The following is a 13,365-nucleotide window of genomic DNA, read 5'->3' as shown; positions in this document are numbered from 1 at the left end:
GTGAGAGTTTTAGAAAACAAAAGAGGAGCTATTGTGCCCTAAGATGTTTATTCTCCCCCCACAATAAAACTCTTATGACAGTATTTTCCCCCTTTACTGTATAAATAATAATGAAACCCTTTGCATTGGTTATTCCTAGATACAAACAGGCTAGACTAGTTCAGTAGTTCAGTTCAGTCTGCTTCTGTGTTGGAATTGCTTTTTAATACGCCTTTAAATCTTTTCTTAAAACCTTTTAAAACCTTTTTTTAAAACCTTTTTTTTAAAAATGTCTTCAAAGCTTTTTTAAAGAATGCTTTTAAAATTGTTTTGTTTTAATGTATTTTAATGTCTGTTTTTATGGTGTTTTAAAGTGTTTTTAGTGCTTTTGTTTGCTGCCCTGGGCTCCTGCTGGAAGGAAGGGTGGGATATAAATCAAATAATAAATAAATAAATAGTGTAGTGGTAAATTCAGAAGTGCGGGTCTCTTCATGTTAGTCAGTCATGCTGCTGGGTTGAAAATAATCTCCTTGTTCATGCCTTCTCCCACAACAACAGATATCCCTAGAAGCCAATAAGCATGAAAGGGGAGAGTGTTAGCTGCTGAGAAAAGTCTTCTCAATGACTGACTCACTTCCTTTCACTCTGATTGGCTCCAATCAGCAGGAAAGGACAAGGAAGCATGTTAGAAGACTCTTTTCAGTGGCTAACACCCTCCCCTTTCATGCTGATTTTCTCATAGGATGCTGAAAACATAGGGACCCTGCTGGGACCCTGGTCCCAAAGAAATATAGAGTCTAAGACCCCCAAGACTCTGGACGATTATACCCCTGGACTAGTTGAAGGCTTTTTGTCTCAAGCTTTTCATGTAAAGATACCAAATGCTGTAACTGCAAGTCAGTAGATTTTGCAGTAGTTTATCCCAGGGATGGAGAATGTGTGGCTCTCCCAAATATTATTGGACTCCCATTAGGCCAAACTAGCGAATGATCAAGCATAATTAGAGCTGTACTTCAGCAACATCTGGAAAGCCACAGGTTCCCCATCCTTAGTTTTTCCTTAACCAGAGTCCAATTGCACTATACATCTAAAGCAGTATCATAAGACTTTAAACAGTAATGGCTTTCCCCATAGATTCCTGGGAACTATGGTTTGTTAAAGGTGCTGAGAGTTGTTAGGAAACCCCTGTTCCTTCTCAAACAGCAACAACTTCCAGAATTCACTGGGAAGAGGGGGATTGACTGTTAAACCATCATCTTTATGTCCTGTGATCTGTGTCAATTGTTCATTTCGCAGAGAGTGCATCAGCAGCAATCGCTGTTCAAGGATGCTGTACTGGGAGAAACTGATTTGTGTCACCTACAAGACACCACTGCACCATGACACAGGAAGGCTTTTAAAATAGGCTAAAATGAAACAAAACCAGCACCCTTGGCAAACTACACTGCTGATGTTGGAAATAAGGTTAACTAATGTATGTAATAAGTGCTAGAGATATCACTAAGAGGCATTGCCTTTTTCTATGTCTTATTTGGGCCATTACTGAAAAAGCACCCTGTGGCTTCCGAGGAAGAAATTGGGAGTGGGACAGGATTTCATCTTTGCATTTAGCTAGAGGCTGAAGTTAATTTCACAGGGCACAAACCTGGCAACCTCAGAACTGATTTTGAAATGGCAGCCAGTCTTTTAGGCAGCTTTAAAATAATCAGGCAATGCACTACATTACATTTTGAAGTGCTGCGTAATCGGTTTTGTTCCACATTGGTCAAGGGAGCCTCTGGAATGCCTTTGAATACACAGTAGGGAGGTAATGAGCAGTGGTACCAAGCGTGTCCGCTTAACACTATGCGTATTTGGGCTGAAGCTGGTATTTTAGGACCTCAAAGAATGGGCAGCATGTTTTAAATAGTTGTTGTGGAACAGAAGGAGAGCTGGTACAAATCTTGCTTTTATTGTTAACCCCATAATAGGCATGAGTGTCTCAAGAGGGGGAGTGAGGGGATAAGGTGAAGCAATTTCACCCCCACCCACACTGGATGAACTATAATCCACATAGTCCCAGGTTTCTTAAAAAAAGAAAAAAGCACATTTCTAGCATTAGTAGAATCTGAGATATGAGGCAAAATGTAGTTTAGGCAAAAGTTTGGGTTAGTGGTCAGAGGGTTGGACTGTGACCAGGTTCACAGGGCCGGCCCCAGACATGCTGGGGCCCTTGGGCACCAGCTTGCCCTGGGCCCTGGCACGCATGTGTGCACACACACATACACGCGTGCGCGCTCCCAGGGCCAGCCCCAGACATGCTGGAGCCCTTGGGCAAAAGCCTGCCCCAGGCCCCAGCGCTCCCCTTCCACGACTCACGCACGGCAAGAGGTTTGGGGCTCCGCCATTCCCTTCCTTAACTTACCTTGTTCTGCAGTTGCGCATGCATCATGGCAGGGATGCGAGCGCACAGCACATATGCGTGCCATCAGCCAAGATGGTGGCAGAGGCTTCAGCCCCTTAGGAAAACCTCAGCCGCCATCTTTCTTAAGGGCACTGCTGCGTGCGCAACCGCAGAACAAGGTGAGTTAAGGAAGGGAATGACGGAGCCCCGAAGCTCCCACCCTGCGATCCACGGCAGGGATCCTGCTGCGAATCACAGAAGGGGAGCAGAGGGCCCCCCAGGGGCTCCTGTAGCCTCAGGAGCCCTCAGGCCAGTACCCCCCCTGGCTCCCCCTTGGAACCGGCCCTGCAGGTTCAAGTCCCCACTCAGCCATGAAGCTCACTGGGTGACCTTGGGTCAGACATTCACAGGTTTGCTGTGAAAATAAAGTGCGGAGGAGGAGAACAGTGTACACCACCATGAGCTTTTTGGAGGATATAAAAGGTGGGATATAAATGTAATCAATCAATCAATCTTCTCCAAATTTGTTTTGTAAGAAATGTGCCTGCTTTCAACTATCAGTTATATTTCACCAAATGTCATGCAGCCCACGGCTTATTTGTCAAAGTCCTCTGCAAGCAATAAGTTCTGGCTCCTTTTTGGCCAGAGCCATCTGTCCCTACTCTGGCAGCCTCTTGTGAGGGACAGGGAGAGGGGATGCTTATATCTTTTAGTCCCCAGCATATGTCCATTCCAGGAGAAGCATAGAAAGCCACAGAGATATAGAAAGTGAACAGAGTGCCCCAGCTCCATATAGAGCTCACTCCCTACAGGCATAGCTGTAGAAAGGTAGGGCATATGGCTGGCCAAAAATATGTATCTTATTGAAAAAGGCTCATGCCTTTCTCTTGCCACATTGCAGCATTCGTGGAAAATGATGAGTGTCTCATCAGAAAAATGCATCCTAGCCCAGACATCATATGTAGTGCTTGTTTGGTCTGGTTAGCCTTAGCTGGAGTCCAACAGGATAGTAAAAACTTTGCCGCGACCCACTTGTGGGTCCCAACCCTCTGGTTGAAGATCTATGTCCTAAAATATATAATCTACATAAAGAAAGAGAGTGATGGCAGCAGGTGTGCCTCCCCGGGGAGAGCATTCCACAAATGGGGAGACACCACTGAGAAGGCCCATTCTCATGCCGCACTTCCGTCGGAGGGGGCACACAGAGAAGGACCTCAGATGAGGAGCGCCCTGCCCACTTTTGACTCTAGCCGCATCCACTGTGGACTTCAGCCCAACATCATTGTGCAGTTCTCGACAGATTGTGTGTGAGGGAATGCAGCCCTTGACAGAAAAAAGCATTAGGTGATCATAAGGCTAAATTACACATGATGAGAGTGATCCATGACAGACAGTGCAGTTCAGTCTTGTGGGAGGCAAAAGTGCATGTGTGGTTATTTGGCCCGGCTTGACTCTTTTCCTAATTTTTGCTAAATTGTGAAGGATTAAGGGTTGGCAAATCTGTCAATTTCTGATTCTCTTTGTTTCTCATTTTTCCAGTTTTAAATTTAGGTCTCCACATTTCCACATCAGTTTGCAATTTTAAAAAAAGTCCTCATAAAATTCACCAATGAATCTTTTCATTTTTCTATGCAGTTTTGCCTAATATGCACATTTTTGCAAAGCAGTTTTTCCCTAATATAATGCATTCTGTATGTTCATCTTAGCAGTTCTTATGTTCTTAGGAATTGCTAGATAATTTCAAATTTAGCCCTTGTTCTTTTCAGTCATATATTTAAATCTACTGAAATGCAAAGCTTTGATATGATAGTACCAAATGTCCTTTCAATAAGCTTTCTGATGGGCAAATGCCTGTAAGTACATCTTAAGCCCTCAGAAAATATGGGTTGTATTTAGCTAAGTTGTACTCAGATCAGACCCACTGAAATTAATAAACCTACATTAATTATGTCTGTTAACTTCAATGGGTCTACTCTGTGTAGGATGATGATAATAATAATAATAATAATAATAAGAAGAAGAAGAAGAAGAAGAAGAAGAAGAAGTCACTTTCCTTGCAAACATGACCCAAGGTGACTTACAACAATAATAAAACACTAAAACCAATTGCAACAAACTAACAAGCCTAAAAACACATCTGTACAGATAAAAGGAAGGTCATGCAAAACCTGCTACACCAAAAGAGGCCACCAATACCTGAAGCCCTTCAAATTAAGGTCTAAAAGCTCAGGTAAAAAGAAAACATTTTGCCTGGCATCTAAAAATAGATAATGATGGTGCCGGGCATGCCTTCCTGGGGAGAACATTCCACAAATGGTGAGCCACCACTAAAAAGGCCCATTCTTGTGTTGCCACCCTCCACACCTCGCTTGGAGGGGGCACACATAAAAGGACATCAGATGAAGAATGCAAGATCTAGGTTGATGCAAGTGAGGAGAGGTGGTCCTTGAGGCATTGGGGTTCTCAGTCACATAAAGCTTTATAGGTCAAAACCAACACTTTGAATTAAGCCTGGAAGATAACTGGTAGCCAATGCAGTCAGGCCAGAATTGGTATTATATGTTCCAACCATCCTGCCCCAGTCAACAATCTGGCTGCCAAATTCTACACCAGCTGCAGATTCTGAACCATCTTCAAAGGCAGCCCCATGTATGTTGCGGTAATCCAACCTAGAGGTTACCAGAGTGTAGACAACAGAAGTAAGGCTGTCCCTGTTCACACAGGGGTGCAGCTGAGCCACTGGTTGAAGTTGATGGAAGGCACTAGCATTAAGTCCAACCGCATATCTTTTTTGTCTCTTCTTTTGCTCTGTTTATAGATGAACTTTTGAAAGAAATTCCTTTTCCATTAAATGATGCCAAGGTCATGGATCCTTTTTCCTTACAAGGGTGGCTGAATGATCATCATGAAGACATAGATCAGAAGAAATTCTTGAGACTTTTTGGAGACAACTCTGAAACTGAGGTAAAAACTTTTTGGTACTTGGTCTGAAGAGGAAGGGTCAGAGGAGATACTCTTTCAATAGCAGGTAGCATCCTCTTCAGAGGTAGTCTCTATGTTTTATTCAGATACAGAGAACAAAGTATGTACACTGTCCTCTTAAGGGCAATTTAGCCTCCAAATGTCCCTCCTCTCTCTCTTCCATTGGCTTAGGACAGGGTTGAGGAACCTGTGCCTCCTTGAGATTTTGTTGGATCCAACTCCCATCAGTCCCAGCCAGCATGGCCAATAGTCAGGCATGATGGGAGTTGTAGTCAAGCAACATTTGGAGAGCCACAAGTTTCCCAGCCCTGGGCTACAATAAACTCTATAGCAGGTGTTTGTTCAACAGCTCTTCCAGGGAGTTGTGTAGAATTGTTGAAGTACATCAACCACCAACACTCCTGAGGAACCCAAATTAAGTAATCAAGATTCAACAGCCAACAAAGGACCAAACTGCATAACTAAATTGCTGCATTGAAGAAGCATCTTTGCTGCATGTGGGCTTGCTGTTGAGGAATAGAGCTGGTATAAAACATTATCATGCCCATGCAAGTGCTTCTGAAAAGCTCCTTCCTATAACTACTTTTCTCATGGAAGTAATGCTATCTAACTTACCATACACACCATGCCTAAGCACATGCAATGTCCCTCATCAGTACAACACTTCCCACGGCAGTCACTTACTCTGATGTGTTTGGGTACCACAGTAAGAAGTCTAGATTCATTACGGAGAAGAGCACTTTCAGATTATGATGTTACTATAAAACAGAGTCAAGGAATAAAAAGAGAGGAGTATTCAAAGGCAAGTATTATAACTCCATCTAGTGTGGAAGACAGTTTTGGTTTGAAAGAACTATATCAGAATTTCTACTGGGAAGATAAAATAGATCAGGCAAGATGATGTGTCAGACACCTCACCCGGCTCTGTAATAATAGAAGCATTCAACTCATCATGGAGATGAGTGGTTTTGTCCTCAAAGTGCCCAGAAAACTTTGTCACAGAGGCTTCTGATGGTTCTAACACTCTGTTCCCTGGCACAGATATCAACACTTCTCTCACCATATAGAATAGTCCACTACATGGAATACAGTGCACACAAAGCACTCTAGTGTATGTCCAGTCATTTTCACGTGAAGTCTTATACTAGTTGCTCTCTAGCTTTCACCCACCCTGCTTCATGGTTTGGAGCTTCCTGAAACATATCCCAAGGCAGTGTCCCTTCTAAACCCCTGGGGAGCTGATGGTGAAGTCAGACAAAGGGGTCTGCAATAAGAACTGCTGAGTAAGGCTCGGCTGGCCCCTCTAGGAAAACAAACACCAGAGGTAGAGCCAAGCAGACAACAGATATTATAGTACACTACTCACTTTCAAGTTGGATAGAATTGAATGAATAATAATAGATGGCTTGGGCTTCTTCTCCCTCTGCTGCTGGGGATGGGAGTGAACTAGGGATGTGCTTGAATTTTGCAAAATTCAAATTTAACACTGGATTTCCTATTTATTAGCTTTCCCCCCCTCGTGCATCGGGGTTTTTCCCAGCAGTTTTTGGGGGCTGAAGTGGATTTTTTTAAAAAAACACAATTGCCTCAAAAATATCTATATTAATATCAATATTTTTCTCAAAATATTGATATTAATACTGATATTTCCCTCAAAATGTTAATATTTATATTTTGAGAATATTGATTTTAAAAAAACCTATAAAAACAATATTTTAAAAATATCGATATTAATATTGATATTTTTGTGGGGGAAATATGAATCAGTATTTATTGCAAATAGTGAACACTGATCCCTTACAAAGAAGTACCGGAAGGAAGTTCAATGGAGCAAAAATTGAACCAACACCGAAATGCAGATCCCATCTGTAGTGTTAACATTGCATTTTGTGCCTTTCCTTCTTTCCTTGATTTATACTGAGTCAAAACGTTGGTTCATCTAATTCAGTGTTGCCTATTCTAACCAGAAGCAGCTCACCAAAGTCTTAGGCATGGGCCTTTCCCATGGTGCTGCCTGAAATTCTCTTACCTATAGATGCCAAGAACTCTATAGCTAGGGCCTTCTGCATGAAAGCATGTGTTCTACCATGCAGCAGTGGGTCATCCCACTTTCCCTACCCATGTAGAAACAGTAACATAGGGACCTGTGTGCAGAGTCTCCAGGAGCTGGAAAAAAATGTGCAGAGCATTGTTGCAAAGACCAGTCCCAGAGAGATTAACCATTGAAAACTGGCTTTCAGGGAGCAACAGATTCTGAAGAGAGATTAGAAGGGGAGGGAAAAGAGAACAATAAGTAAGGCATCATAGCTCTTTAAAATATCCCCATTACGTTCAAGTGGAAGCCTCTGGCTAAAGAAAAACACACTGTCTGTCCCAGAGTTTAACATGGATAAAGGTACAAAGCTAAATGTGATCTATTATTTTTTTTGTTTTTACACTCTGGTATATGAAGCCATTAACAAGGTTAATACTTTCTCACAGTTTATATTCAATAATTTTACACTGGCACAAAATGTTTCTCATAGTAATACATTTTCTTGATTTGCTGCCCAGGTTATAATTTTTGGACCAGGAATAACCAAAGAGGGAGGAAAGAATGCAGATATATGGCTATGGCAGATGGTATGTGATGTTTGTTCCACTTCTCGCTAACTATGCAGAGCACTGTACTTAGTTCAAGTCTGAAAGAAAGCCTCCAGGCCACAGGCAGGAGAAGAGACCATTCATCCAGCTATGGTCCATTGACTAAGAAGCATAACTTGGGCTAGAGTCCAGCAAGGCTAGCCAGCAGCCTGGGGCGTATGAATGTCTGAAGCGAGCTAAGAAGCCAAGGCCAGACTGAGTGGAAGGTGGCCATAGATTGGGGCAGCCCATGTGGCATCCTCCAGATCTTGTAGAATGATGATTCCCATCTGCCCCTGCTGGCATGACCAATGGTCAGTGATGATGGCAGAGCTTGGAAAAGTTACCTTTTTGAACTACAAATCCCATCAGCCCAATCCAGTGGCCATGCTGGCTGGGGCTGGTGGGAGTTGTAGTTTAAAAAAGTAACTTTTCCAAGCTCTGGATGATGGCAGTTATAGTTCAACAACATCTGGAGGGGAGCACACTGGCTATCTCTGCTCTAGATCACAGGTTGCCTCCAAACACTCACTATTTTGTGGGAGGAATTCAAGTGCTTATCCGTAAGATAGTTTTGTGTGATTAAAATAGATTATAGTGCTCAATCGCCTTAGTACAACCAGTCAAAACAACAAGAGTTTTTGCAGTTAGGAAAGTGATTGGGAAAACCAAAGTGTGGGATGAATGAATGATTCCTGAAAAGACATATAAACACCCTGCATACAAATCAGGAAGCATGCTCACTGTTGTATAACTGCCCAACAAATAAACCAGAATGAATTCTCAATAAAGACCAGAGATCGTCTAACCTCCACATAAGCTTTTTTCAAGCAAATCAAGAAAAATTCTCGATAAACACATCATACAGAGGAGTCAACAGGATTAGGACAAGGAGCAAAGGTTCTTGCTGGAGAGAGAACATAAGTAGGTTCCATGGTTCTGGGAGTTGAGAGTTTAGGTTGTATCTTCAGGTTTTATAAGATGACGAACACTTTACAAGATTAATTTATCATGCAAAACGCAAGAGGGAAGGTCAGCTTGTGAAAACGATAATAATCACCCCAGCCACAGTCCTTCTCTCAAATATAAACAGGATTCAACAGTTGAACTCAGTGTTTTTTTATTGTAAAAAATGAGGTGTTGGTACTCATATCTTCATAAAAGTGGAATGAGTGTCAGAACAAAATGGAAAAAAAGGTGCTGATACACCATACCAGTGAGTACTGTCACAAAAAAAGCCTTGGTTGAACTGAACCATATATTCTTTAAAAAAAAATCAAAGTACCCTGCATTTAATTGTTTGACAGTTTGAAAGGATGGTTGCAGAATAATTTCCCTTATGTTATGAAGGCAATACTAGGTGATAGGCTGCTAATAAGTTTATAATATGTTTGTTCATTGTGCACTCCAATGTTCTTGGTCAAAATTATCACAACATGTAAGTAGAAATAAATCTAAATGGAGCTGAATCCATTTTTGGACCAAAAAGACACGCTGCTTAGTCTACATATCATAATGATGTTGACATAGCAAGTGGCTCTACTTAACGTGCAACAATTTAAATTGATTGCTATGACTAATTTAGGTCCATTAATTTTAGTAGGTTTACTCTGTATAACTAAGTTGGATACAACTCAAGGTTGATGATGAGATGATATTGTTTTATAGATAATGCTTATTATCAAATAGGTTTCTCAGTAATTTACAAAGTACACAAACATTAAAATATAAACATCCATAATTAAAATAACAATAATGAATACAGTAAAACAATCCTATTAAAATATGCCAATTAAAACAGGAAGCTCATGTCAAATTTAAATTCAAGTACTACCTTTTGTGTGTACCCTTCTCTTTTGTTCAGGGATTGGCTCACATTTTTAAACATTTCCAATATTTCATTACAAATGCAATTTTTCAAGTCAATATTCTTCAGCTGCCAAGGAAAAAAAGATAAAGAAAATAATATATTACAGTCTTCCCCAACCTGGTGCGCTACAGATGTGTTGGACTGCAACATCCAATGACATCAGTCAGCATGGCCAATGGTCAAGGATGATAGGAGTTTTAGTCCAAAACACCTGGAGGGCACCAGGTTGGGGGATGTTGCACTATTCCATAATGGGGAACAGTTTTTGAATTTTTTTTTTAATTTACAGATGGTAAAAAGTTTTATATTTTTCAAAATCTGATTGCATTTCTGATTCAGATCAACATCTGGATAATAGCATTCAGATATCGGAGGGTTTCCCAAAACTGATCTAAGTTATTTTTGGGACCCACCCTGTTATTTTGCTTGTATTTGTTTTAAAATTATTTCAGTAATAATAATAATAATAATAAACTTTATTTCTACCCTGCCCTGTTTTCTAATTGGACTCAGAGCGGCTTACAACTAAAAAACAGCACCATTAAAACATACAGAAGTATACAATTAAAATAGAATTAAACTATGAGAAAAATTAAAACATACGTTAAAAACAACGGACAATTTAAAATAATAAGATCATAAAATGTAGTCACCAATCCTATGACACTTAATCCTGGTCGTTCTCTATCCCAAATGCCCGTTGAAATAAAACAGTCTTTAATTGTCGCCGGAAAGACAGCAAGGAAGGGGCTGATTGCACCTCACTCGGAACGGACTTCCATAGCCTAGGGGCGGCCACCGAAAAGGCCCTATCTCGTGTCCCCGTCATATGTACTTGCGAAGGTGTGGGGAGCACAAGAAGGGCCTCACTTGAAGATCTCAAATCCCGGACAGATTCATGTAGGGAGATACGATCTGTCAAATAACCTGGACCTGAGCCATATAGGGCTTTGTAGGTCAAAACCAGCACTTTGAATTCTGACCGGAAACAAATTGGCAGCCAGTGGAGCTGTTGCAACAGGGGAGTTGTATGGTCCCTGTAACCAGCCCCGGTTAGCACTCTGGCTGCAGCCCTTTGTACCAATTTAAGTTTCCGAACAGTCTTCAAAGGCAGCCCCACGTAGAGTGCGTTACAGTAGTCTAAGCGGGATGTAACCAAGGCATGCATCACCCTAGTCAGATCAGGCAGCTCCAGGAACAGGCGCAGCTGGCACACCAGTTTTAATTTGGCAAATGCGCTCCTGGACACAGCAGTAATCTGGGCCTCCACATTCAAAGCTGAGTCCAATAGTACACCTAAACTGTGAACCTGAGACTTCAGGGGGAGTGCGACCCCATCCAGCACCGGTTGAATCCCTATTCCCTGATCTGCCCTCCGACTGACCAGGAGTACCTCTGTTTTATCAGGATTTAATCTCAACTTGTTTGCCCTCATCCAGTCCATCACTGATGTCAGGCACTGGTTTAGGACCTGTACGGCTTCCTTGGCTTCGGGTGGAAAGGAGAAACAGAGTTGAGTGTCATCAGCATACTGATGGCACCGAACCCCAAAACCCCGGACAACCTCTCCCAGCGGTTTCATATAGATGTTAAATAACATGGGGGACAAAACTGAACCCTGAGGGACCCCATAGATCAATGGCCAAGGGGTCAAGCAGGAGTCCCCCAGTACCACCTTCTGGGTTCGGTCCTCCAGGAAGGACGGAAGCCACTGTAACACAGTGCCCCCAAGTCCCATCTCAGCAAGGCGGCCCAGAAGGATACCATAATCGATGGTATTGAAAGCCACTGAGAGGTCCAGTAGAACCAACAGGGACACACTCCCCCTGTCCAGTTCTCTGCGTAGGTCATCCATCAAGGCGACCAAAGCCGTCTCTGTCCCAGTCTCAGTATGGTATTTTAAATTGCTATAACCCACTCTAGGACCTTGTGGTGAAGGACAGGTATGAAGTTGAATAAATTCCCACTTCATTGTGGTAGTACTAACATATAAAGCCCTAAATAGCTTGGGACCCATGAACCTAAAAGAGCACCTTCTCCAGTATTAAGCATCTTGGACCCTACAAACGGTAGGTGAGGCCCTGCTGGTAGTGCCATCAGTGGCAGCTGCCCAGTTGGTGTTGACCTGTGAAACGGCCTTTTCAGTGGTAGTGCCCTTTTCTCACCGATGGCTCACAATTTGTGGAATGCTGTCACCAGTGAGATGCATCTATCTGCCTCATTACTGATTTTCAAGAGGGATTTAAACACATTCCTGTTTACCCAGCCATTTAATGGCTGAAGGAGACCATTCCTAGCAGCCTGTAGATTGCTGGATGGAAGAATGTTTTTATCTGTGATCTTTTTTTGGAGTGTTTTTATCTGTAATTGTTTTAAGATTACCTTTTTTGTTAAAATGTTGTTGATGTGTTGCCACCCTGAGCTCCTTCAGGAGGAAGGGTGGGATATAACTTCAATAAATATATAAATAGTACTTAAGAGGAGCACTGCTGGATCAGACAAATGCCTTTCTAGTCTACCCCACAATGGCCAATCAGACTCTGATGGAAAGCATAGGTAGGCATGGGGCAATAGCCCTCTTCCACTGCTGTTTCTCAGCAACTCGTGTTCCAACATTTAAGAAGGAAGACTGGAACCTGCCTTATACCAGGTCAGACGTTTTGCCCATCTCTCATCTAATCTGACTGGCAGCAGCTCTCTATAGTCAGGCAGAGATCTTTCCCATCACAGGCTGACTAACCCTTTTAAACTGCACATACCAAGGACATACCAAAGGAAGACCTTTTCATTGCATACTAGGCCTGCACAACTTCTGATCCGCTAAACCAAACATTGCCCGCCACCAGCTGAATCCAACTTCTTGTCAACAAGTTTTTGCCATTCTCAGAAGGCAGAGAACCCAGGATATCTATCAAACCTCTGGCAGATAGTTGTCAGTAACTGAAAGGTTGTATTTGCTTTGGGTCACAGGGCCTGCTGTTTCAGAATGTATTTATTTATATATTTGCAAGCTCATTAGATTTCTGATGATTAGGTTAGCTTGACAGATTAGTTCACTAAGATTTACTTCCTGTTTTGTGGCTCCTCTTCCCTCCTGCTAATGACAGTCCAGGAAGAATTAGAAACCTATGGTTTGTTCCTGCCTTTTCAGGAAGGCACATCTGTTGTTACTACTGACAGTAAAACCCTGATTCTAGCAAATGGAGACAGCCTTCTCATCCCAGAACAGACCAAGTAAGTATACTCTACCTGTCGTTGGCCGCTTTTTCCTAATCACTTTCTTTTCTCTCCAAGGTCCTGGTGCATCATTGTTCCTTCTGCTTTCTGTTAGATTAATATTTATTTAATTCCTGCACCAGGGTGGTCCAGATTTGGCTGAACTCCCATAATCCCTGACCATTGGCCATGCTGGCTGAGACTGATAAAAGCCCAACATTGGCTACTGCTGTTGTATCTTTTGGTGTAGTGGCACCAGTACTTTGGGACTCTGTTCCCACTGAAATCACTCAGGCACCTACAGTTTTAATGT

The 13,365-nt window shown here is 42.3% G+C and overlaps 1 protein-coding gene across 3 annotated transcripts in view; it reads left to right on the top strand.

Annotated features, from left to right (window-relative positions):
• The window catches only part of HAAO (3-hydroxyanthranilate 3,4-dioxygenase), a 38,851-nt gene that overhangs the window by 22,064 nt on the left and 3,422 nt on the right, over positions 1 to 13,365 (top strand). Inside the window, exons 7-9 of one of the 3 annotated variants that reach the window (XM_061625372.1) lie at positions 5,181 to 5,326; positions 7,898 to 7,966; positions 12,988 to 13,070. In XM_061625372.1, the coding sequence (XP_061481356.1) occupies positions 5,181 to 5,326; positions 7,898 to 7,966; positions 12,988 to 13,070 (298 nt within the window). Of the gene's footprint in view, positions 1 to 5,180; positions 5,327 to 7,897; positions 7,967 to 12,943; positions 13,071 to 13,365 lie in introns of those variants that run through there. The other 2 variants (XM_061625371.1, XM_061625373.1) reach the window with 2 other exon arrangements.

The sequence above is a fragment of the Rhineura floridana genome, chromosome 4 (genome assembly GCF_030035675.1).
Source record: "Rhineura floridana isolate rRhiFlo1 chromosome 4, rRhiFlo1.hap2, whole genome shotgun sequence".
NCBI lineage: Eukaryota > Metazoa > Chordata > Lepidosauria > Squamata > Rhineuridae > Rhineura > Rhineura floridana.
The sequence above is the reverse complement of the archived record's forward strand: the minus strand, read 5'-3'. Positions and strand labels throughout refer to the sequence as shown.